The sequence below is a fragment of the Rhinolophus sinicus genome, linkage group LG05 (genome assembly GCF_036562045.2).
Source record: "Rhinolophus sinicus isolate RSC01 linkage group LG05, ASM3656204v1, whole genome shotgun sequence".
NCBI lineage: Eukaryota > Metazoa > Chordata > Mammalia > Chiroptera > Rhinolophidae > Rhinolophus > Rhinolophus sinicus.
The window spans coordinates 137,948,894-137,974,123 of NC_133755.1; the positions used below are offsets into that span (position 1 = coordinate 137,948,894).

A 25,230-nucleotide genomic window follows, 5' to 3' on the forward strand; every position below is an offset into this window, starting at 1 on the left:
CTACCTTATACAGTGGTCATGAAGGTTAAATGAATTAGTATGTGCAAAGCGCTTAGAGAAGAACCTGGCACTTAGTAAGTCCTCAGTACAGGTTATCAGTTGTTTCTGCTGCTGTGATTAGCTGCACGATCTTGGTCAGTTTCCTTAACCTACAATACGAACTCTCTGGTCCAACTTACGTCTCTGAACTGGACTATTACAGTTTCCTAACTGGTCTCTCTGCTTCCACTTTAAAAATAGACATACTAATGGCTTTGTTGAGGTGTAATTCACATACCATACAATTCAACTTTGCATTCCTACCATCTTATTTTCTAGCGTAATCTTTAAAAAAATAAATCAAATTGTGTCACATCCCTGATCAAAGTCTTCTACTTGTTCTTAATCCTACTAATAAAACTCACAGTATTTACCATGGCTTTCAAGACTCTCCATGAACTGGTCCTTGCTCTTCTTTCCAGCTTCATCTTGTGACAGACTCCAACTTGGTCATTTAACTCTTTTTCTCCCTCAGAAAAGTGAAGCTTTTTTCTATTTTCACTTTAGGGTTTTTGCCAGAGCTCTTCCCTCTGCCTGGCATGTTCTTCTCCCAGATCTTCAGAGCCAACTCCTTTCAGCGTCCAGGTGTCAACTTAAATGTCACTTCCACAGGAAGGCTTTTCTTCAAAATCTGTCGGAGTCCCCAGTCATTCCCTAGCATAATGCTTCTCAAACTTTAATGTGCACATGAAACGTGCCATTAAGAAGAGCATAATTGCAGTTTAGTATATTATTTATTCATGCAGTGATATTAGTGAACTAGAGCATATTAGCATAGCCTGCAAGACTGCAGAACTTCAGAAGAATATTTTTGTTCTAAACTTCTCTCTTAAGATGAGAACTTAAAAATTGGGAGATATTGCTTCTTTCCCTGTCATAGTGCCCCAGCAAGCAAACATGGAGTATGTTCTAAAGCCTGCCAGACTTCCTGTAAGAAGTGTGGCAAGCACTAAACCCCAAAAGTGACACAGGACAAAAAGTGCGTGGAATCTCTGTATGCCCACAGAAAGCGGCCTTATGACAGGAAGCGGAGAGGCTGTGGTGGGCAGACTAGGCCGATTTTCTAGAAAAAGGCTGAAAGTGCAAAGGAGATTGTGCTGAGGCTTGAATGCATTGAGGCCAACTGCAGAAGTAGGGCGTGCTGGCTGTTAAGACGTGCAAGTATTTTAAACTGGGAAGAGATAAGAAGAGGAAGGACCAAGTGGTCCAGCTCTAAGCTTCACCTTTGGTTTTTATTACGAAGACAATAAAATCTTGTTTTTATATTCACGTCAAAAACAAACAAACAAACAAACAAACAAACAGGAGGGGGGAATCGAACTGAAAGCCTGAACTACTGAAAGCCTGGGGAAACTCATTTTTTTTTTCTGGGGAAAAATATAGAAGTAATTTTTAAAATACTATGTAGGCAGTTATCATAGATTATTCAGATTCTAGGACATCATGATGTCGATGAAATTTTATAGCAAATGGGCTCTGTTGTATAGTGGTATCTTCCTAAAACTTAGTTTAGGAGAGAGTGGAAATAAGGTAGAAAACTGACGTGTTAGAACAGCACAGACTTTTTGGGCCTCTAGAATCTTTCATTTATGTGTGTAGATTAGTGTGTGGATCTTCAGAATGGCATTTTCCCACTGTCCATTTGGAGTACAATAAGACAAATTAATACCAATCAAAATAATATGGCAGCAGCATCACATAATTTGTGTATACTGATGTAGGAAGAGATTTAATTTAGTGCAGCTTTGAGATGCCTTTGTGTTTCAATTTATACAGCTGCTATCCAGGCCTAAGCTGGCCAATCTCTCAGCCTTGAGTGTCTTGCCTGACTGATTCTTTCTTTCTCTCTCTTTTAAACATTGTATTATATTTTTAGAGCAGTTTTAGGTTCATAGCAAAAGTGAGAGGAAGGTACAGAGATTTCCATATACCCTCTACCCCTGACCCCTACATGCATGGACTGTTGGGTTCACTTTTGGTGTTGTACATTCTGTGCGTTCATACAAATGTATAATGACCTGTATCCATCATTACAGTATCATACAGAGTATTTTTACTGCCCCCAAACCCCCTGTGCTCTACCTATTCATCCCTCCTCCCTACTCTTACCCCACTTTGTCTACCACTGATCTTTTTACTTTCTCCATAGTTTTGCCTTTTTCAGAATGTCACATAGTTAGAAAATATCACCTTTCAGTATATAACATTTTCAAATGAGCTCTTTTACTTAGTAATATGCATTTAAGTTTTCCCATATGTTTTCATGGCGTGATAGCTCATTTCTTTTTAGCACTGAATAATACTCTATTGTCTGGATGGACCAGTTTATCCATTTACTTACTGAAGGACATCTTGGTTGTTTCCAAGTTTTGGCGATTATGAGTAAAGCTGCGATACTCATCCTTGGGCAGGTTTTTGTGTGGACGTGTTTTCAACTTCTCTGTGTAAATACCAAGTAGCATGATTGCTAGATCATATTGTAAGAGTATGTTTAGTTTTGTTAGAAATCACCAAGCTGTCTTCCAAAGCAGTGGTACCATTTTGCATTCCCGCCAGGAATGAATGGGAGTTCCTGTTGCTCCAGTCACATCCTCCTTTGTCAGTGTTCTGGATTTTGGCCATTCACATAGGTGTGCAGTGGATCTCATTGTTGTTTTAATTTGCATTTCCCTGATGACATATGATCTAGAGATTTTTTTCATATGCTTCTCAGTCATATGTTTATCTTCTTTGGTGAGGTGTCATTTTTTTTTTTTAATTGATAACTGTGCTAGGAATGTATCTGTCTCTAAGTCCCATCTTTATTATAAATTGTCTGTTAAAGTCTTTGGCCTAAGAGCATGTGAGATCTTGCTCCCCAGCATATGTCATCAGTTTGGCTCAAATAAACTCTTAAATAAATAAAGAAAAAGGTATTTGGCCCATTTTAAAAAAACAATGGTTTGTTTTCTTCATGTGTGTTTTAAGAGTTCTTTGTATATTTTGGATAACAGTCCTTTTATCTAATGGATCTTTTGCAAATATTTTCTTCCAGTCTGTGGCTTGTCCTCTAATGAGACATGGCATTGTCTTTTGCAGAACAGAAGTTCTTAATTTTTAAGAAGTTCAGCTTATCAGTTATTTCTTACATGGATTTGCCTTTGGAGTTGTAACTAACAAGTCCTCACTATACCCAAGGTCATATTAGTTTCTCCTGTGTCTCCTATGTTTCTCTTATGTTCTAGGAGTTTTATAGTTTTATGATTTACATTTAGGTCTATGCTTCATTTGAGTTAATCTTTGTGAAGCTGAATGGTCGGTGTCTAGATTCTTTTTTTTTTTTCATGTGGGTGTTTAGTTGTTCCAGCACCATTTATTGAAAAGATTATCTTTGCTCCATTGTATTGTATTTGTTCCGTTATCAAAGGTCAGTTGGCTGTGCTTTTGGAGGATGGTGATGAAGGCTGTGAAGCCACCCTAAGAGCCAGAGCTGTCTTATCCTCTCCTGTCCCACTTCCAGTTGCAATCAAATAAATGCTGTTTGTACTATAAAAACAAAAACAAAACAAAACAAAAAACTGTTGGCTGTATTTAGGTGGGTCTATTTCTGGGCTCAATATTCTGTTCCATTGAGCTCTTTGTCTATTATTTTGCCAATACCACACTGTCTTGATTATTGTAGCTGTATAGTAGATCTTGAAGTTGGGTAGTGTCAGTCCTCCAATTTAGTTCTTCTCCTTCAATATTATGTTGGCTATTCTGAGTCTTTTGTCTCCCCATTTAAATTTTAGAATTATTTTGTTGAGATCCACAAAATAACTTGCTAGGATTTTGATTGGGATTGCGTTTAATCTATAGATAAAATTGGGAAGAATTGACAATATTCAGTCTTCCTATTCATGAACATGGACTATCTCTACATTTTAAAGTTCTTTGACTTTGTTATTAGAGTTTTGTAGTTTTCCTTATAATAGATCTTGTACATATTTTGTGAGGATTATACCTAAGTATTACCAAATTTTGCCATGTATAAATGCATATTTTTTGCCCAAATTTGTGAGGGGAAAATAAGGTTACGCATTATACATGGGTAGTACTTATTCTGTATCTATTTAAATGTTTTTAATTTTTTTGTGTGTTCTTATGAGTTAAGAGTGTAACTCTAGAAATCAATAACGATATCCATATGCAGAATAATACCCTGGAATATGATAATATGTTTTGTTGAACTTATGACGAACTTGCAACGATGAAAAGTTCTTGGCTTTCTATGATGCGTAAATATCGTAAATTTGTTACTGATACATAAAATTTCTGGTACCTTGTATCTGTTCTTGTGTTTTGTAATTCTTTGTTACATAAAATTTCTTGTATTATCATATATTAAAAAATAAATGCTAAATTTATTATACAAAAAAAATGCAAAAACAAGTTCCTAAATGTAAACAAATAAAAATTTGAATTTAAAATTAAAATGCAAGATTTTTTCCCCTGAAAGTTCAGGCCAAAAACATGAGTGTGCATTAAACATGGGAGCACATTATACATGGCAAAGCACAGTAGTTCCAGGAGTTATTTTGTTGATTCTTTTGTATTTTCTACATAGACGACCATGTCATCTGTGAACAAAGATAGTTTTATTTCTTCATTCTCAATCTGCATACTATTTATTTCCTTTCCTTGCCTTATTGCATTTACTAGGACCTCTAGTATGATGTTGACAAGGAGTGATGAGAGGGAACATCCTTGTCTTATTCCTGATCTTAGTGGGAAAGCTTCTAGTTTCTCACCATTAAGTATGATGTTAGCTGTAGGCCTTTTGTATTTTGAATTTGATATGCTTTATCAGGATGAGGACATTCCCTCTTACTGAGACTTTATGTCATGAATGGATGTTGGATTTTTGTCAGATGCTTTTTCTGTACCTATTGATATGACTGTATGATTTTTCTTCTCTAGCCTGCTGATGTGATGGATTACGCTGTTTCCCGGAAAATAAGACCTAGCTGAACAATCAGCTCTAATGCATCTTTTGGAGCAAAAATTAATATAAGACCTGGCATTATATTATATTATATTATATTTATTATATTATATTATATCTGGTCTTATATTATATAAAATAAGACTGGGTCTTATATTAATTTTTGCTTCAAAAGGTGTATTAGAGCTGATTGTCTGGCTAGGTCTTATTTTCAGGGAAACACGGTACACGATCCACGATGATAGTGTATTCATCTAATTTATTTTTGAATGTTGAAGCAGCCTTGCATTCCTGGGATAAATCCCACTTGTTTGTAGTGTATAATTCTTTCTATGTATTGTTGGATTTGATTTGTTAGTATTTTCTTGAGAATTTTTGCATCTATGTTCATGAGAGATATTGGTCTATAGTTTTTTTTCCTTATAATGTTTTCTTCTGATTTTGGTATTAGAGTAATGCTAGCCTTATAGAATGAATTAGGAAGTATTCCTTCTGCTTGTATCCTCTGGAAGAGATTGTAGAGAATTATTATAATTTCTTTCTTAAATGTTTGTAGAATTTACCAATGAACCCACCTGGGACTGATGCTTTCTGTTTTGGAATATTAATTATTGATTCAATTTTTTAATAGATGTAGGCCTATTCAGATTGTCTGTTTCTTCTTGTGTGAGTTTTGGTAGCTTGTGCCTTTCAAGGAACTTGTCCATTTCATCTAGGTTATCAGATGTGTGGATTGAGTTCTCAGTATTCCTTCATTATCCTTTTTATGCCCATGAGGATTTATAGTGAGGTCCCTCTTTCATTTCTGATATTAACAATTTGTGTCCTCTCTCTTTTTTTTCCTTGTTAGCCTATCTAGAGGCTTATCAATTTAATTGCTCTATTCAAAGAACCAGCTTTTGGTATCATTGGTTTTTCTCTATCAGTTTCCTGTTTTCAATTTCATTGATTTATGGTCTAATTCTTATTTCTTTCCTTCTACTTACTTTTGATTTAATTTGCTCTTCTTTTTCTAGTTTCCTAAGGTAGAAAGTTAGATGATTGATTTTGGGTCTTCCTTCTTTTCTCATGTATGAATCATTGCTATAAATTTCCCTCTAAGCATTGCTTTTCCTGCATCACACAAATTTTGATATATTTATGTTTCCATTTTCATTTAGTTCAAAATATTTTTACATTTTTCTTGAGATTTCTTTTTTAACCCTTATGTTATTTAGAAGTGTGTTGTTTAATCTCTGCATATTTTAGAATTTTCCAGTTATCTTTCTGTTACTGATTTCTAGCTTAACTCCGTTGTAGTTTGAGAGCAGACAATTATATGATTTCCATGCTTTTATCTTTGTTAAGATGTGTTTTATGGTCCAGAATGTGGTCTTTCTTGCTTCTATATGAGCTTGAGAAGAATGTGTATCCTGCTGTTGTTGGATGAAGTATTCTATAGGTGTCAATTATAGCCAGTTTATTGATGGTGTTTTTGAGTTCAACTGTGTCCATATTGAGTTTTCTGTCTGCTGTATCTGTCCACTCCTGCTAGAGGGGTGTTGAAGTCTCCACCAATGATAGTGGATTCATCTGTTTTTCCTTAACAGTTCTGTCAGTTTTTGCCTCACATAGTTTAGTTTGATGGTTGGTCTGTTGTTAGGTGCATATGCATTAAGGATTGTTATGTTTTCTTGGAGAATTGGCTCCTTTATCATTATATAATTGCCCTTCTATATCTCTGATAACTTTCCTTGCTTTGAAGTCTGCTTTGTCTGAAATTAATATAGCTACTCCTGTTTTCTTTTTATTAGCATTAACATAGTATATTGTTTCTCTATGCGTTTACTTTTAATCTGTATGAGCCTTTATATTTAAAATCGGTTTCTTTCTTTTTTTTTACAGTGAAAAAATTTTGTATTTAAAATTAGCCATCTGTACTCAGTTTAGATGATCCCAATTTTGTTGGCAGTATCCAAAACATCATAGTCAGGAGCCAGTTGAACAAATGCCTTCTTCTCTCCATCAGGCCTGATGAGGGTGCTGACCTTGGCCACGTCAATGTCATGGAGCTTCTTCACAGTCTGTTTGATATGGTGCTTGTTGGCCTTGACATCCATCCACAATGAACACAAGTGTATTGTTCTCTTTTATCTTCTTCATGGATGACTTGGTAGTTAGGGGGAATTTGATGATGGCATAGTGGTCAAGCTTGTTTCTCCTGGGGGAGCTCTTCCGAGGATATTTAGGCTGCCTTTGGAGCCGCAGTGTCTTGGGCCTTTGGAAGGGGGGTGATGTCTGGATCTTCTTTTTTGTGTGGCTGTGGACGCCTTTCAGGACTGCTTTCTTTGCCTTCAAAGCCTTTGCTTTGGCTTCAGCTGTGGGAGGGGCAGGGGCTTCCTTCTTCACTTTTGGCGCCATCGTCGTGAAAAGCTAAAATGGATTTCTTGTAGATAACATATAGCTGGGTCTTGTGTTTTGATCCACCCTGACAATCTGTCTTTAAATTGGTACATTTATACCATTGATATTCAAATAAATTATTGATATAGTTGGATTAATACCTACCATATTTGTTACTGTTTTCTGTTTGATGCCCTTGTTCTTTGTTCCTGTTTCTGTCTTCTATTTTCTATTTTGTAGTTTTAATTGAGCATTTCATATGATTTGATTTTCTCTCCTTTCTTACCATATCAGTTATACTTTCCTTTTTTTTTTTTCCACTTTGTTTTAGTGGTTGCCCTAGAGTTTGTGATATATATTTACAACCGATCCAAGTCTATTTTCAAATACTACTACATCACTTCATGGGTAGTGCGAGTACCTTATGAGAACAAAATAATTTTAATTCCTGCTATTGTTTATCCTAATGTGGGTCTTTATTATTTCCCACCTAGAATAATAGGTTTCATAACCAGTTTCTCTGTATCCAAATTAATTTTACTTGCTGCTGCCAGTTAATCTTGAAACATAACTGCTGCGTTTTTTTTTTTGTCCCTCCACCTCCTAAAGTTGTTTAAAAAAACAACTTTGATGTTCCCTATTTCCCATGACATTACGCATTACATGTGGTAGGTACTCAATCATTTCTTGTATCAATGGTTGCATTTTGGAGAGTAGAGGGAGAGTGGTCAGAAAATGCAGGCTGGGGTCCTATTCTGGATTCCTTGGACCCCGGAATGAGGATACTATCTTTGTTGGGGATTCCAAGACTACCCCCAACTTTGGTGATTTGCTAGGAGAACTCACAGGACTCGCATGTAGTTGTACTCATAGCTACGGTTTATTATAAAGGATACGAACTACAGTCAGCAAATGGAAAAGACACATGGGGCAAAATCTGGAGAAAATTAGCCATGAGCATCTAAGAGTCTTCTCCCAGTGGTCACACAGGATATGCTTAATTCTTCCAGCAACAAACTGTGACAGCAGGTATGAAATACTGTCTGTTGGAGAAACTCATTAGGGACTCAATGCCTAGGGCTGAGGGTGGTATCATAAGCCTCTCTGCCCAGCATGTGCTGAAATTCTAGACTTGTAAAAGGAAGTTAGGTGTTTAGCACGAACCACATTGCTTGTACACGACACAAATATTTGGGCACAGTGAATCCCTCTTACCGTTTCTGGGAATGGTGGGCACCCTCTTGGAATCCCACCCAACTTTGCAAGCTGGCCTTTCTAAGGACAGTAGTAATCTCTGGCTTGCTATGTTAGCTCATTTCTGCACACTATTCATATTGAATGTGATCCTATAAGGTAGGGAAGTGACTTCAGGGGCTGCTTTGGAAAGGGAGGTAGTATGGGTGAGGGAATGAGGAAGATGTGAGAGGGCGGGACTCTGTGCCCCCCTCCCAATTTTCTCTTTAATAAATTTAGGATTCCATGGATGGTTTTATAAGAGGTACTGCTGTTCAAATTATGTTTGAAAACCACAATGAGATGAATTTCAAGCAAATTATTGATAAAATCACATTTAGATTTTAGCAAGGTCATCCCTGTAGTCGATGGATGGTTTAGAGATTGTAGTGGTGGCAAGTTTGGGGCAGGAGGTAATCAGAGCAGGGAGGCTAAGCCCCAGCTGTGGTGGTAATATGAGGAAGAAGACGGAATGGATTTGAGAGTATTTAGGATGTAAAATTCAGTAGCATTGGTGATTGGTTGAGATTCTGGATAAGGACTGGGGAAAGGGATTGTGGGATGGAGGGGAAGGAAATTAGTATTACCTTTGGGTTTCTTACTTGTTTGGCTCCAAAAATTAAAGGAGAGGGGGTGGAAAAGAGTGTTTTCCCTGTTTATGAGATTCTCAAATCTTCCAACACCTTTAAGTATCCAACAATTCAGTTCAATTCTGACACTATCTGAGTTGTAGCATCAGACCCCACAAGTGAAAGGGCCCAGTTCTACCAGACTGGCCGCATTGCAGATGCCAGCCGCAAATGGTCTGCCCCGGCTACCTACATTTCTGCATGGCCGACACAATTCAGGGGTTCCCACAAGCCCGACCCTCAGGTTCGATAATTTACTAGAAATGTCTCACAGAACTCATAAAAATATTACTTATGGTTACCAGTTTGTTATAATATTATAAAGGATACAATTCAGGAATAGCCAAGTGGAAGACATGTACAGGGAAAGGGATGGGTGCGTCCATACCCTTTTGTGGTGTTCCTCCTTCCCAGCACTTCCGCGTTCATCAACTGGGAAGCTTTCCAAATCTCATTGTTCAAGAATGTTTATAGCGTTTAATCTCCAGCCTCTCCTCCCCTCCTAGGAGGTGGGTGGGTGGGGCTGAAAGTTCCAACCCTCTAAATACTTGGTCTCTCTGGGAACCATCCCTGTCCTGAAGCTATCCTTGGGGCCCTATCCTAAATTACCTCATTAGCATAGCACAGGTGTGATAGAAAGGTGCTCATGATGAATAACAAAGATATTCCTGTGTTCAGGAAATTCCAGGGGTTTTAGGAGCCCTGTGTTAGGGATTGTGGACAATGACCATATGTATTTTTTCTTATACCACTCTGGTAAATATCTCAAATTGCTAGAAACCTTAATTGAACTCTCAATGTATTCCTCCAGTTTCAACACTGAACCCAAGCCTTGTGCTTGCTCCTGTGAGGCCCAGGATTCCAGGAGACTCTTAAATTCTTTTTTGTAGGCTGTAAGCCCCTGTATTAGTTAGGGTACAATTTAGGCCTCTGTAACAAAGATTCCCCAAAATACACTGCTTGAAATGTAAGGTAGAAGTTTATTATTCTTTTACATAAAAATCCAAGTAGGTGGGCCAGAGCTGGTTTGGCAGCTCTGCATTGTTGGAGAACTTTGCTCGGCTTTCGTCAGCATTCTGCCGTTTGTCCTCACCAGGTTGGCTCTTCTAGTGTCGTGCAGGAGACCCTGCTCGCTGCGTCATTTGTTGTGCAGGGGACCCTGCTCGCTCCACCATTTGTCATGCGGGGCGGCCTGCGGGGCCTCTGTTCCCACTCCCCACATAAGAACACAGGACATGGTGAGGCCAAAAAGGAACACCCACGGAGCCATAGGTAGGGGAGTCATACCACTATAGTCTCACTGGAGGCAGGATCCGCACGACCTGCAAGCTGCTTTCTGCTTCTCTGCTTGCCACCCAACCAACTCGACCAACCAGTGCAGCCGCAGCAGCTATATTAGTGGCCAATTGGCTAACTGGCCACAGCTGACGGTCAACCAGCCACAGCTGACGGCCACCCACCACCCGAGCCAACACCCCCCAACGTGAGGCGGAGAGCCTGGAAACTGCCCTCTGGGACTCTGTCCCCACATCTAGCTACAGTCACTGCACTTTCATTCCAGTCAGAGGGAAGGGAGGGAAAGGAAAGGGGGGTTGCCCTCGGCCTTTAGGGCATAGAAAGGCACACATTTTATCTCCCCTCCCCTCATTGGTCAGAACTGGTCTCATGGCTATCCTGGCTGCAAGAAGGCCAGGAAATGGAATGTTTAAATGGGTAGCCTTGTGCTCAACTAAAACTGCTATTCAGAAAGGGAGAACAGCTGTTAGAAGACAGCCCTGCCCTATCCCCACCTTTCATGGCTTATTTAGAAGTTTTTCCCCTCTCTTGGGAAAAAGATGGAAATAACATTATGACTTGATATTTTTCTAACGTAAGTAATTTTCATATTATTGAAACAAAGGAAACATGGGATTCAATGAAACAAGAGAAACACCGGAAATGTGCCTTCGCAAATTATTACTTTTTTTAAATATGTCAGTTTGCTGTTGTTTATTGTTGCTTCTAAAAAATAGGGAGTTATCCGCTCATTGAAACTGCCCCAGATAAGGCATGGAGTTATGACTGGACCTCACCACGGCCAATCATTTCTCTCCTAGGGAGACTGAAAAATGGATCAGAACACCACCCTGCTTAGAAATGGACATTGTTGTGTCCCAACTCTTTTTGTTCAACCTAAAGGTTATAGAAAAGGGAAGGAATCTCATAAGCAGAGGGCTAGAATCATGAGGTAATGTCTGAATGCTGTGTGGCTTTGGCTAGAAAGTAAAGGCGCAGTAGAAAACCTCGTGACTAGTCTCTACGTCTCTGCCTTGGTACTTAAGAAGCAGAATTAGGCCTAACTCACAAAAAGGCACCTGCTGTGGGCAAGAGCTGATGAACCCAGATGGCTCCTTTGATTCTGTGAAGGCAAAGCAGAGATGATAGCAGGTTAGGCTTTCTAGAAGAGGTGTTACAATTATAGCTATGGGTCTGGGGTTTATTCCCTTTTATTAAAATGAGACAACTATAAATATATTTATTGTATAAAATAGTTTTATATTATTATTTTATTAAAAATGATATTTACAACTGCTCAAATATATAAACTAGTAATTGATTAAAGGTTTCAAGGTGACCATTAAGAAACATATATGTAGAGCACTATGAAATATCTTTATTTAAGAAAGTCTAAAATTTTGCATGTATTTTTGTTTATAGGCTATGCAGTTCAGACATCGGAGAGTGTGCGTTCAGCTGCAGCGTCAGAGGCTTATACGAAAGCTTTGGCTGTTTGCCACGGACCGCTGGACCACTATGACTTTCTGATCAAGTCTCATGAGCTAAAGGACGATAAACATCAGAGAAGAGTCATACAATGTTTGCAGAAATTACACGAGGACCTTAAAGGATACAGTATAGAGGCAGAAGGCCTTTTTTCAAAGGTGAGATTTGTGTGATGCTAAAGATTGAACCAGTTAAAAGTGTAAGCATTTTATAAAATGGATTAAATGCAGCTGAGTACAATCATAAAACAGTTTGAACATTTCTCACTAGTTCCTTTACACAAGCTCTGTTGGATCCCCATATCTGACCTCTTGATGTCCCACAGCTTTCTTTCACCTGGGGTGGGGGGATTCACGTTGCTTCATGTTTAGGTAATAATTGGTGCCGTCCAGTCAAAACAAAAGCTTCTGTGCAATTCAGAGCTTTCCCCTTTCTCTCGCTCAGGCATGGCCCAGGATCAGCAGTAGACAAGGCAGGGTAGTTTGTTCTCCTTTCCCTCCTTCTCCTTTCTCTGTTTGCCTGGCTTTTCCAGGGCCGGAATGAGAGGGATGGAAGATTGGAGTGAAACAGCAGTCTCAAGTGAGCGGGTCAGGGCTTTCGGTGTCGTAGATGCTGACATGCCAGCTCTTTGTTGAGAGGCACATTGGTGGATTCTTCAGGACTCTCCCGATGTCCTCCCCGCTGCTCCATTCTTTAACCTCATATGACTCTAGGGAACACCTCGTATCACTGTATTCTGCTGGGACCCGTGGCCTTTGCACTTGGCCTTCTTGGGCGGGGTATTTTCAGGACAGCTTTAGCCAGGTCACCTTTTATGGTGTCCACTTAGGCCACAAGAAGCATCACATCTCCTTTCTCCATCCCCTACTGCACGGTAGCCTCCTGCCCTTGGACTTCTGCAGATAAGAAGCAGGCACCAGTCTGTCTTTGTCTTGTACGCTCCCTTGATCCTGAGGTCACACGTCAAGTTTTTCCATGAACTCTTCCATACCCTGCTTTGCTAGCTGCCTGTGGATGTCCTCACCTCAGCCAGCATCCAGCTGGGGAGGGGGATGCCATCCCATCCTATACTCAATCCTCATCTCTTGGATACTTCTCTTGGGGTGTCCCTGAGCTTGGCATGAGTTTATCTGGGGGAAATGCCACAGCATTTCTTACTCAGCTAACAACTTTCTACCTTGATCACTTTGGTTTTAGGACTGTTTTTGCCTTTTTTTTTAAAAAGTAATTCCTGCATGGATCTGACTAGTGCGTGCCTTCAGAGTGTAGGAGAACTTGTCTCCCCTTGTCCTTAACTTTGAGCTTTTGCTGCAATTTTGAGACGACAGGAAAAGCTCCCATTCCTTGTCCCATTTTATAAGTCAATGTCATCAGTGGTGGCATCTTCAAATTATGAAGGATATTGATAGTGATAAGGATTAGAATATGGATTTATTCATATTCAAATTTATTAGATTAGATTAATTTATTAATTCATAGTTTATTAATTCATAAATTATTAATTCATGGTTTATTAATTCATAATTTATTAGATTATGGATTTAATCTAAGAAACTAGTTTTCCCTAACTGGCCAAATCACCTCCCCCGCCTCTACTCCCACACACAAGTATTTGTTTACTAGAAGGTCTTTAGAAGAAAGGTACTGTATAACATGTGTTAATAGTACTTTATTTTAAAAGCCTACCAAAAGTAATTTTACTTTTTAGAAAGCACTGAAAATATAATTAAGCAGTTTTATTTTTATATAAAGAAAAAAGCATAGTGTTAACATCTTTTGATTAAAAGGATTATAGAGATTCACTCAGGTTACAGAAAGGAATGGAGATTTAGACTAAGACTACATTGGCACATAACAGTGACGGGCATCTCCGTGACATAGGCAGATCTCATGAAATTGAGCCGGCAGCGTCAGTGGCTCTGAAAGCTCTGACGACTTGACAGGTGCTGGTGGCAGGTGCCAGCTGATTCTTACTCCAGTGCTCTTCCAGTCATTACCTCCTCTTTTGTTCCTTATCTCCTGTGCCTATTTTCTCTTCTGTTCATTCTGCCAACTTCTAAATTCTCTCCCTGTGTCTGTGGCATAAATTCCTGAGTAAGAATCTGATAGGCCAACCAATCACTTCATCACTGTTTGGGCAGAGCTTTCACACCAGCTTTTTCAGATGCAGCTCGCCAGTGTACAGATTGGGTCTCTGCATAGGGGACCATCCAGGGCTCCTGTGAGCATGGCAGTTTCCTTCAGAAGTGGCCTGTGAGTGTAGAAGCCACTGTGATTGGCCAGTCCAGCGCAATGTTTATAGGAAAGGATGAATTATCCCTTTTGATGGCCAACCTTTCATCTTTTCCACATATTTCCAAAAGTTTTAGGTGAGTAAAGAACTAAAAAGTTTGGAAAATATAGATTGCTCGTGTATTGCATATCTAATTATAGTTTGCAATACAGGTGGTCTTCCAAATGAAAAAACAACTTGGTTATTTATGTGTCATAGCCAGGAAACAAGATGTTTTACTTAACTGGATTTTTTTGTTACCTGAGAGTTAAGTGACTCACATGAATTTTGTGTTTTGTTCCCTTTATAGTCCTCTCCCTTTTGGAAATAAAGTCTTTTTTCTTTCCTCTTCCCCACTCTATATCATCTCCGGGGTTTATTTTACTATGATCGGTGAACTTCCATCTAATCAAAAGTATCCTTTAATCATTAATTTGTCTGGTTGCCAATTCAACAGTGGTTTTTCTTTCTTTAAAATTATTGTTTGGCAAAATAAAACCAATGCATCCAAAAAAAGTATTATTGTTTGGCTTTCTTAGGAGTATTCTCCCACACTTCCAGCTTTGATTTCTAAATTGGCTATGATGGGTCTGCCTAATAAATAACCCTGGTTTTATTGTGTAGTTGTAATCTTTATTGTGTAGTTGTAAGTAGGACATTTGACATGTCAGGTAGTTTCAAATGTGTCTCATGAAACCTTGTATTTGTTAAATCCTAATGCGTATGTGAATAAATATTTAGTTGATAGATCAACATTTCTTTGTGGTAGTATTTGTCCTGTAGTTTTTTAAGCCTGCTAAATCTTCAACATTGAAAAAGACCCAATCATCTAATGTAATTTGAGTAAAACATCTATAAAAGCTTTAGTTTTTTAAGATTGTGAAGATGCCACAGACCTATTTCTTCTAAAAAATAAACACTGATATGCTGATTATCAGAGAAGAAAAGTTGGGCTATTAGGTTATCCAGTGATAGAAGAACTTTATTTATAGAATTCTTAATTTTGATTTTATGAACATTTGATTTTTTCAAAAATTTTTATTGGGGAATATTGGGGAACAGTGTGTTTCTCAGGGCCCATCAGCTCCAAGTCGTCCTTCAATCTAGTGGTGGAGGGCACAGCTCAGCTCCAAGTCCAGTTGATGTTTTTTTCAGTCGTTATCCCATGCGGGAATTGAACCAGCAATCTTGTTGAGAGCTCAAGCTCTAACCAACTGAGGCATCCGGCCACCCCTCCAGAAGCTCAGCGGCAGCTCATTATCTTCAATCTAGTTGCAGAGGGCGCAGCTCACTGGCCCATGTGGGAATCGAACCGCAACCCTGTTGTTCAGAGTTCGCACTCTAACCAACTGAGCCATCCGGCTGCCCCTGATTTTTGTTTTTAATGCAGATGTGTAAGCATTTATTACAGTAGACTTTTGTTTTTTCTCGGTTTACTCCTAAGAAATGTCTGTAATAAAGCTATGATATTAAAATAAAAGTCACCTTCTTCACAAGATACTAGTATTGTTAATTAATAAGGTAAAATTAGTGGCAGATTATTTGGCTGCTTTTACTTATCTACATAACAAGGTTTTCTCTAATAAAAATTTGGAAAAGTTACAAGCAGATGAACATGCTTATATGAGGAACAAACTATGAAGAATGAGCATGTGTGACGCTTTACTTTTGTTATCAAGTAAGACAACCAGGTTAATCTGACACATTTAATGTATGCATAATTGTTATTGTGCTGTGAGGTAATTAGGCATAAATGGTAAGTAGTTTATGTAAATCACTATAATTAGAATTACTTTTACACAGCCAAATCAAGCATTTCTGAAGTCAGGGAGGGAGAGAATTAAAAAAGAGTGTAGAGCTACTCTGAAAAATCTGTCTCCCTTAATCGGGGGTACATGGCTGCCAGGTTTTTTCATCTTTTGGGAGGAGACAGCATAGCCCGAGACCTGGGAATTGTGTGGGGTGGGCAGGTGGGGGTGGGGGACATAAAATTCCTTCCTTTTTGTCCTGCTCGCCACAAAATAATTTTCAGTTTTTCCCTATGAGAAATTATTATTTCCAACTTCTTATACATCCCACCATCTTGTATTTGGATACCTTTCCTCACCCTCCCAAGAACCATGCATACAACAGGTAGAAAAGAAGTGCCCTGCCTTCAATCCAGCTAATTCAAAGCCTTCGTGCTTTCCTTGTTCTGGCTTCTAGTGGCTGGAGGCTGTGAGTACGAAACCTGAAATGTGGACTCTATGGACCTTTCTCTCGGGAGATGATGCTTGAGGTCTGGATCCCTTCAGTTATTTATCCAAGATTCTTCAGAGAGGCCCCTCGGCAGTTTGCTGTTTTTTCCTCAGTTCCTTCCTTCTCCCTTCCAGCTAAGGGAATGAGCATGCTCTCTCCCTCCATTCCTCTTCTTAGAACAGGGATTGCCTATAGGTAAAGTAGAATGAGAAATGTGCATTAGGTAAAACTCTGATTCCTGGAACTTTTTCCTTTGGAAAATTGTAAGCAATGTTGAGAACAGAGTGGACAATATCTATAGCTATAATTTCATTAAAGACCAGAAATATTTCTAAATTATGTATTTTTTTTGTATCAAAGTTTTATGAAAATCAAAGCAAAAGCATTATGTCCTAACCTAGTGAAAGCATCTGCAAGGAATTGAGATTGGATGTCCAACTACATTGTTTTTTGAGAACTAACACATGCCAGAGACTTACTTAAATCTGAAATTTGAGAAACAGAGTGTAGTGGGCCTGCTTCAGACTCCAGAATAATTAGCCAATGTATTCAATTATATCTTAAGTTTTGTCATGGTTCCAGCAGGTGAAATTATGCTGTCAACCTAGATGAGGATGTTTTTAATAAATCCCTTAAAAACTAAATTTAAAGAAAGGGGCTATGGCCCCATTTTGTGATATTCAGAATTGGAATTTTATCTGTCATTATCAACCAAAGCTGATTACCTTGTTTATGGCAGCAGAATTATGTAGGCCATAAAGAGGCATCAGTAGCTTGGAATCTTTGATGAAATTATAGTGAGGTCTCTGGATCAGGGGTCGGCAGATATTTTCTGTAAAGGATCACATAGGATCGTTTTAGGCTTTGGGAGCCATATGATATCTGTCACAGCGACTCAGTTGCCATTGTAGTCAAAGCAGCCACAGACAATACATAAACAAATGTATTCCAGTAAATATTCATTTACAAACACAGGTGTGAAGCTGGATTTGGCCCACAGACCGTAATCTGACCCCTACTCTACATGACCGCTACTTGACAAGACTTGAGGGCTGGTGTGAGGCCATTATTTGTATTCAAGCTTCTGCTGGAACTGTACTTAGTCTAGCTTTCCTAGCTAATCTCCCATTACTTCCCTTTATATATGCCTGCCTGTAGTCAGTGGTACTATTTTATTCACTATTCCATTATATAGGCAAACAGGCAAATGGAACGAAATAGAAAGTCCCATACATGGAGACTTGATATATGATTGAGTTGGCACTGGGAATTAGTGGGAAAAAAGATCCACTATTCAAGAAGTAGAGATGAGACAATTGATTATCTACATTGAAATTACAATAAAATAAGCAAAAAATAAATTAGATAGAATTAATGCTCTAAATTTACAATAAAACTTTAAAATTTCTTGAAGAAAATACAGAGGAATACCTTTAAGTACTTGGGAAAAGAAAGCATTTGCATATACAAGATACAAAAGCCTGAATAATAAAGGTAAAGATGAATACATTTGACTATACTAAAATTTAAAACTTCTAATCAGCAAAAAGCACCACAGAAAAAGTGAAAAGGCAGACCACAGACTGGTAGAAAATATTTGCATCAAAAATAATTGACTATAGATTACTATCTGGAATATATAAAGAACTTCTACCAAATAATAGAAAAAAATTAACCCAGTAGAAAAATGGACAAAGAAGGGTCTGTTTTGGGGGGATAACTAGTGGATACCACAAAAATGGAAAAACAAATCAGAATGTATTTCTAAAATGGAGTGTTGCATAGCATAGGGATGATAAACTTCAAAATCAGGATTAACTCTGAGGAGGAGGGACACAGAAGGGGGCTTCAACTGTACCTAATGTTTTATTACTTAAATGTTGGAATAAATATGTCAAAATACGAAGATTTGATAAAGCTGGGTGGTAGGTAGGTGTTCATTGTTTTCTTCAAGTTAGCTTGTTTATAATATTCCATAGTAAACATATTTTTCAGTGTTATTCTGAGATATTTCAATAGGTTAGGTTTTTTAAAAAAAATCATTTTGAGGAAATTATCAACTTTTCTTGATAATATAATTCTAGACTCTACTATTCAGCATTTCCTTCTTACAAATAGACTGAGGAGGTTATTAACACAGTGCTCAGAAAGACAGGCATGGGAAATATCTTAGTAAGGTTTTCAGCAATGGAAGTTCTTTCCTCTTTCTGAAGTTTTGTAAGTTGAGTTTTCTTGGTCTTAAGTCTTTTTCATAAATGCCAGATGTTTCTGAGATATATATATATATATATATATATATATATATATATATATATACACACAATATGTAGGCATGTCTCCATTTAATACTGGATTTAATAAACCACACGTACGGCAATGTCTTGTCTTTTCTAGGTAACGTGCCCATTTCATGTACTGGGGAAATAATTAGCTAGTGTCTTCTTGTCATCTCAGGGAGAACTGATATCCCCAGAGTGGGCACTGGGGAAAGTGGTTCCATTGTGTAGCTGGGGAAAATAAATGATTTTCAGTTTTCCAGAAACATCTCTCATGCTTAGCTAGAAAATGTACTTCTTTATCAAGGACCCTAAGTTATTATACATAAATTCATTTCAACCAAAAGAGAGTTGGTCCTCACCAAGTGCTAGGCTCCATGCTGGGAGCCAAGGATACAGATGTGAGTAAGATTAATGGTTTCTGATTTCAGTGATACCTTATCCAGTGGAGAGAACAGTCATGAGCAGTTATTTATAACTCAGTGAATTAAGTAGGAAAATTCATGTGGGTATAAAATGCATATGAGAACAGTCTTTAAAACCCACTCTTAAAAGGATTTAAGTTGATTGTATTCTATACTGTTGTTTCACTTCTTATAATTCTCATAAAGAAATTTTATGAATCAAATTACTATTGATTTATTCTTGAAGAACCAGATTCAAAATGCGGATATATATGTTAAACTTAACAACATAAAACACACAAAATGCATATGGTATAAATTTATATATTTATTTAAGTTTGTATATATTAATTATTTGCTCCTGAAAAGGATCAATATTACTCACTATATTTAAAATAGTTTTTGAAGATTTGTTTTAAAAAGAAGCCAATTAAAAATTTTCAAGTTATTTTCAGATTTTTCTTATAGTTAAATTAAGATAAGATACTGCTCCAGGCATATAGAATGGCTTTGCCATTTCAAATGTTTTCCGATTTCTGACTTGTCATGTAGGAATTTCAGTATTACATAAATTTAGTATTATACCTGCAATAATGGACTGTTAATCATACTAAATGCAATATTTACTATCTAGAGAGAATAATAAAATGTAAATTGTGCACTTAATAAGATTAAAATTTAAATAAACTTTATACAACACCTCCTAGAATTATTATTGTACAAAAGTTCCATTTGTGTAAAGTGTACTACTTAAATAATAGCAATTTTTGAAAGTAATATTGAGAATTAAAAATTGCTATGGAAGAGAGACAAAAAAGTCTCAAGTTTCTGCTCAGGTTCAGGCTGTTCAGTAGTAGGTTTGTGTGAAGAGTGAATCAACTCTAGTAATTCAAGTAATTCTCTTACTATTTTCAGGATGTAGGGATGGTAGTGGAAAATCCAGCTCATAGGAAAGAAAATCAGGAAAACCTCTTGGTGGCTAGAAAAGTCCCTTGGCAGAAAGTATTTATGAAATAGGAAAACAGGTCTGCATTTTAAGAATTGTCCACGTGGATCCACTGGCAACAAGGACTTTGATTTGGAGGAAGAAGTGGGGAGGCAGGCATGGTAGTTGGCGTGAGAATCTGAGCAGAGGGGAGTGAGCAGATCTCAGGAGGCTGACCCGTGCGCGAAGGACAATATGTGTTGTATTTGAAAAAGCTGTGGAATGTCATAGATTGTGGTTTATATTCTAGTGCCTTCATTCTTTCCGTGAAGTCACCAATCAATTAATCTAATTCTGAATTGCTTAGATTTTCCCTTTTTTTTCAGTTATTTTTCCATAAAATCTAGGTTAGTCTGAGGTTCAGCGATGTACCTCATGAGCTCTTCACCAGATGCCTTCACAGTTGCTTTCCTGAAGATTCTCTATGAGGGTGGCATTTTTTGAGTTCCTCTTCATCACTGAAGCATCACAAAATACATCTCAGCGGACTCTCAGAGTTGTGCCCTGGTGGCTGTCAGCCTCCCCACGTGTCTGAGTGGGAGTGTAGGTTCCTACATCCATTTGCCTCTCTGTGGCTGTGTTGGTGGTCTCATTCCCTCTTTGGGGTCATTTCTTCGCTAACCTAAAAGAAACCTGGAAGGCTACTTGAGTTCTTCAAATTCAGAACCTCAGCCAGGTTCAGATGGAAGGATATTTTCCTCATCTTTCTTTTGAGGAAGTCCACATCAGTTTGGGAATTAGGCGTAAGTCCTGGACGTCGAGTGGGGAACTGGAGTAGATCATACCCAGGGTAGCTTCATCCTAACTAGTACAGAGTCAGATTAGGAGGGGCTGAACTTGGAAGGAGTGATTTGCTGAAGACATTGCCTCCTGTTGTTTGTCTCCCAGTGGCACCTATAGGCACCTATGCAAGCTTGTTGCTTGAATGCATGAGACATTAAAAAGTAATTTGCATCTTCAAATTCGGTTATAATCAGAAGTCAAGCCATTTCTTATGCTAGTTATTTTAGAAGTTTTAGCTCAAAACCCCCCCCCCCCCACACACACTTGCTAGTTATTTAGAGACTTAAATAGGCTTAATTATACTAGTAAACTGAACAAACTGTTGCATTTTAGGTTAAGAGGGTTCTTTTCATCTGCTGAAGGCATTTAGAAAAGATTTTCATTTATGGGTGCTAACATATAGTTCAGTTTTTAGTTTTTAAAGATCTTAGAAACCTGAGTGATATACTTTTATCAAAAAGTGGTCTATGTGAAGAATGATATAATGCTAGTTTTTAAAAGATGTGATTATGCTCAGCATTTCAACTGGAATCATTGTTTCTGATTCTGTCATTTTGGGAGATAATAATGGAATGGTGGAGAGAGTGGGGAGAAACAGGAAAAGTAGTAGTCCTGCCCTTGAAACAATTTGAAAATAACTTTCTTTTAACAGGACCACCCTTACTATCTATTTGTCCTAATGGAAATTCTGCCAGAGTAGCAGGTACATAGTAACCCAGAAAGGTGGAGAACATGCTATTTAATTTATAACTTTGATGAGAATCATCTTGGATTATTTTTCAACACTAGAATTTTAATATCATAAGGAACAAAGGATAAAATTACAATGATTCAATCAAAATATTTGGAATGATGGATGGCAAATGTTTACTCTGCAGTAGTTAAAGAAATAGTTTTGGTAACAGTTTTGAAAGCAGTTGTCTAAAATGCAGATATGCAGATACTTTTGGAATAATTTTAGATTCATTTCAAAAGTAAGAGTAATACAGTAATTAGTTACCGTGTCAAATTTGGTTTGGTATTTCCCCCAGCTTTTTATTTTGAAAAATTTCAACAATACACTTAAATCCACTAAGGGTTAACATTTTGTCACATTGGTTTTCTCTTTCTAAATATATTTTTTCTTTAATCATCTGAAAGTAAGTTACAACATCATAATACTTGACCCCTAGAAACATCGTTAGTATCTCCTAACAAAGATATTTTCCTGCATAACTATGAGTACTGTTTAAAATTTTTTAAATGACATTCTTTTGACACCTGCTGTTCTTATCAGCTTCCCTTTTGAGTTAGATTATTATAGTATATTTGCTACACTTGAGCTGCTCTCTCACTAGATATTGTCTTTTGATGGTAATGAGATGGGAATTTCAAGACCAGTCGAAGACTTTAGCATCCTTGTTAAATCAATGCTAAACTATATCCGGATATTATCCACACCATTTTCAGCCTTTAACTTTCATGGACTATTCTCATAATGTACTCTAATTTATAACTTTAATTTACATATGTAGCTATATATATCACTACGTATAATTCTCTATTTTTTCTTTTTATCCTCTGTCTCCTATCATTAGCCTTTTGTAAACTCCATGAAAGCAGGAACTACTTGTTCACCAATATATACCCATCACTGTATATTGTGTCATACCTATTTGTCTATCTACACATATAGAGGGTGTGAAAAAATGTATACACATTTTAAGAAAGGAAAACTGTATTAAAATTGTAATAATATATACTGGTAACAAAAGATAAATACACGTCACATTTGACTTCTGCAATTACAAGAGGTGCTCAAAGTGGTTACCATCAGCGTCCAGACACTTCTGATTATGATGAACTACTGCTTGAGCAACATTGACCAGTGTCCACTTGTATACATTTTTTTGGAACCCCCTGTATATATACATACATACATACACACACGTACACATACATACACACACACATATACATACTTATTATATTAGGGATAAAAGTCAATATTCTTTAGCTTGACATAAAATTCATTTGTTTGTTCATTCATGCCAGGCAGAAGTGACTTTGCATATGTGGCCTCAGTCTATCCTCTGAGCCCTCTCTAGCCATTTCTGCTCATACTAGGGTCACCATTTCAGCTTATTCTCCTGATTAGAGCGTCTTTTCTTTTCCTCCAGACTGGAATGACTTTTTCTATTACATGTCTGGCAAATGTCTACTCAACCTGCAAGCTCACAGACTATCTCCTGTCTATAATTTTTCCTTAATTACCTCATGCTTAGTTAATTGCTTCCCTTTTGGTTTCTTTAAGTACCTTATTCATGCTTCTCTAGCAGAGGTTTCCAATTTCTTGGCTCCTTGCATCCTAGCGTCTTTTTCACAGTGCTCCTAGGCCAAAAGAAAGACCTAACAGTTTCATTTATTAACTAACTAGATACACACCTAACTTACTAAGTGTGAATAGGTATTAAATAATTATTGCATGTGTAAATCCTAATAACCTAATAACTGTAAAATTAATTCACATACAGTGAAAGAAAATATTTGTTTCATTCTTAAGTAACCACAGTTACTTTACTAATGGGCTGTGTTTGCCTGGGGGGCAGTACACAATTTCTTAAATCTTATAGTCAGATTGGATACGCCAGTTTTAGTCTCCTGTTTCACACTGATTCTTGCACAGCACTTGCATTTTTTAAAAACATACCAACCGTTGAAAACCTAGCTTCGAAAATAAATGACATTTTTGAAAGGAATATAGACGGCGTCATCTAACATTGAAAATGTGAACTACCTGGAGCTAGTAGTTTTCCTGGTTCTTTAAAATCATTTAATTCATACATACTTGAATGTGTATTGCTAATAGACTGATCTGGGAACTTTTTTTAGCCACAGTCTCATTATCTAACTAAATTAACAGTGTTCTTTCCTATTATCTAATACTGTAGTTTAAAAATGTCATTTTACTAACGCTTGTTTAAATCTGAATCTAAACAAGGTCTACACATTGCCTGTGATTGTAGTGTCTCATAGTCTCTTTTAATCTATGGTTGGGCCCCACCTTCTTTTCTCTTTTTACCAGTGATTTGGAGAACTTTGTTTCTTTGCATTATGTTGTATTGAACATTTAGTGTCTGTCAGGCATTGTGTATTGCACTAGACACACAGTATACATTATATTCTATGCTGTATATTATATTATTTATGTTTTATTCCTCCTTCTGTTCTGAGTTCCTTGAGAGCAGGAACTCTTTTCTATTCATCATTGTATCCTCAGCACATAGCACAGAGCATATATAGTACAGAGTACATGCTCGAGAAATGTCTGTTGAATTGTACAGAAATGAAACATAGGTTAATCTGGTAAGTTTATTAATGAGAAACAGAGACTTAGGTTAAGGGGATTGTTCAAGGTTGTAGCAAAATCTCATGTTCTAAAATATTTGTTAGTGGTAAGAAATCTTAGTTCCCAAAATACAATTTTGAAATGAACCTCTGCTTTTCATTTAAATAGAAACCTAAATTGGATATGTATCCTATATTTTGGGTAGTAACAATGAGTGTATTTTGAAATGAATTAGAGAAAAGTTGCAAAGCTAAATATTATGATGTGCTTCTTGGGGTGTGTTACCTGAAAGGGCTTTCACTAAAGGTTTTCTGATAGTTCCAGTAATAAATCCTCAGAAAGATGGTGTAATGAAAACATTTTAGACTTTGGAGTCAGATTTTGAAATGCATTTCCATTTTGGTTTTGAAATCATCTATTCTGAGTCTTAATTTTGTCATCTAATAAATGGGCATGGCATTATTTCTTGAGTGGGAATATTAGTCCATGAGGTATTTTTTTTTGAAAAGAAGGTTTTGTGGTCAAATACGTTTGGGAAATGCTATCTGCATAGCTCTTCCTTGGAGAATCATAATGTTGTTAGTATAGTAAAGGCACTGAGAAATCCTGCAATAAAGAAACTTTTAGACTTTAATCCTGTGAGTCATTGTTTCTCCATCTTGAACACACACGCCTCTGTTTATATGAACACTCTGAAATATAGTATTGAAGGAATGTTTTATGCAGCATACTTTGGGAAACTACTTGCTTCACAGAAATGGTTTGATGGGAATGTAGTAAATGTTCCACCAAAGAAGTTAGGCTCTACCCCCAGTTCAGTCACATCTCCTGGATTCCGGCTTGTAAGAGAGTTTGCGCTCCTCTAAATCTTGTGCTATAAAGTTTCCAGTATGTAAATGTCTTAGGAATCTTATATTATTTTAGAATTTCCTTGG

General features: G+C 37.3%; 1 protein-coding gene and 1 pseudogene across 3 annotated transcripts in view; one reads left to right on the forward strand and one right to left on the reverse strand.

Annotated features, from left to right (window-relative positions):
- The window catches only part of AFG1L (AFG1 like ATPase), a 193,543-nt gene that overhangs the window by 16,660 nt on the left and 151,653 nt on the right, over nt 1–25,230 (forward strand). For all 3 annotated transcript variants that reach the window (XM_019735074.2, XM_074333372.1, XM_074333371.1), the window contains exon 2: nt 11,944–12,167. In XM_019735074.2, the coding sequence (XP_019590633.2) occupies nt 11,944–12,167 (224 nt within the window). The remainder of the gene's footprint in view (nt 1–11,943; nt 12,168–25,230) is intronic.
- On the reverse strand, nt 6,928–7,402 carry LOC109449135 (large ribosomal subunit protein uL23; annotated as a pseudogene).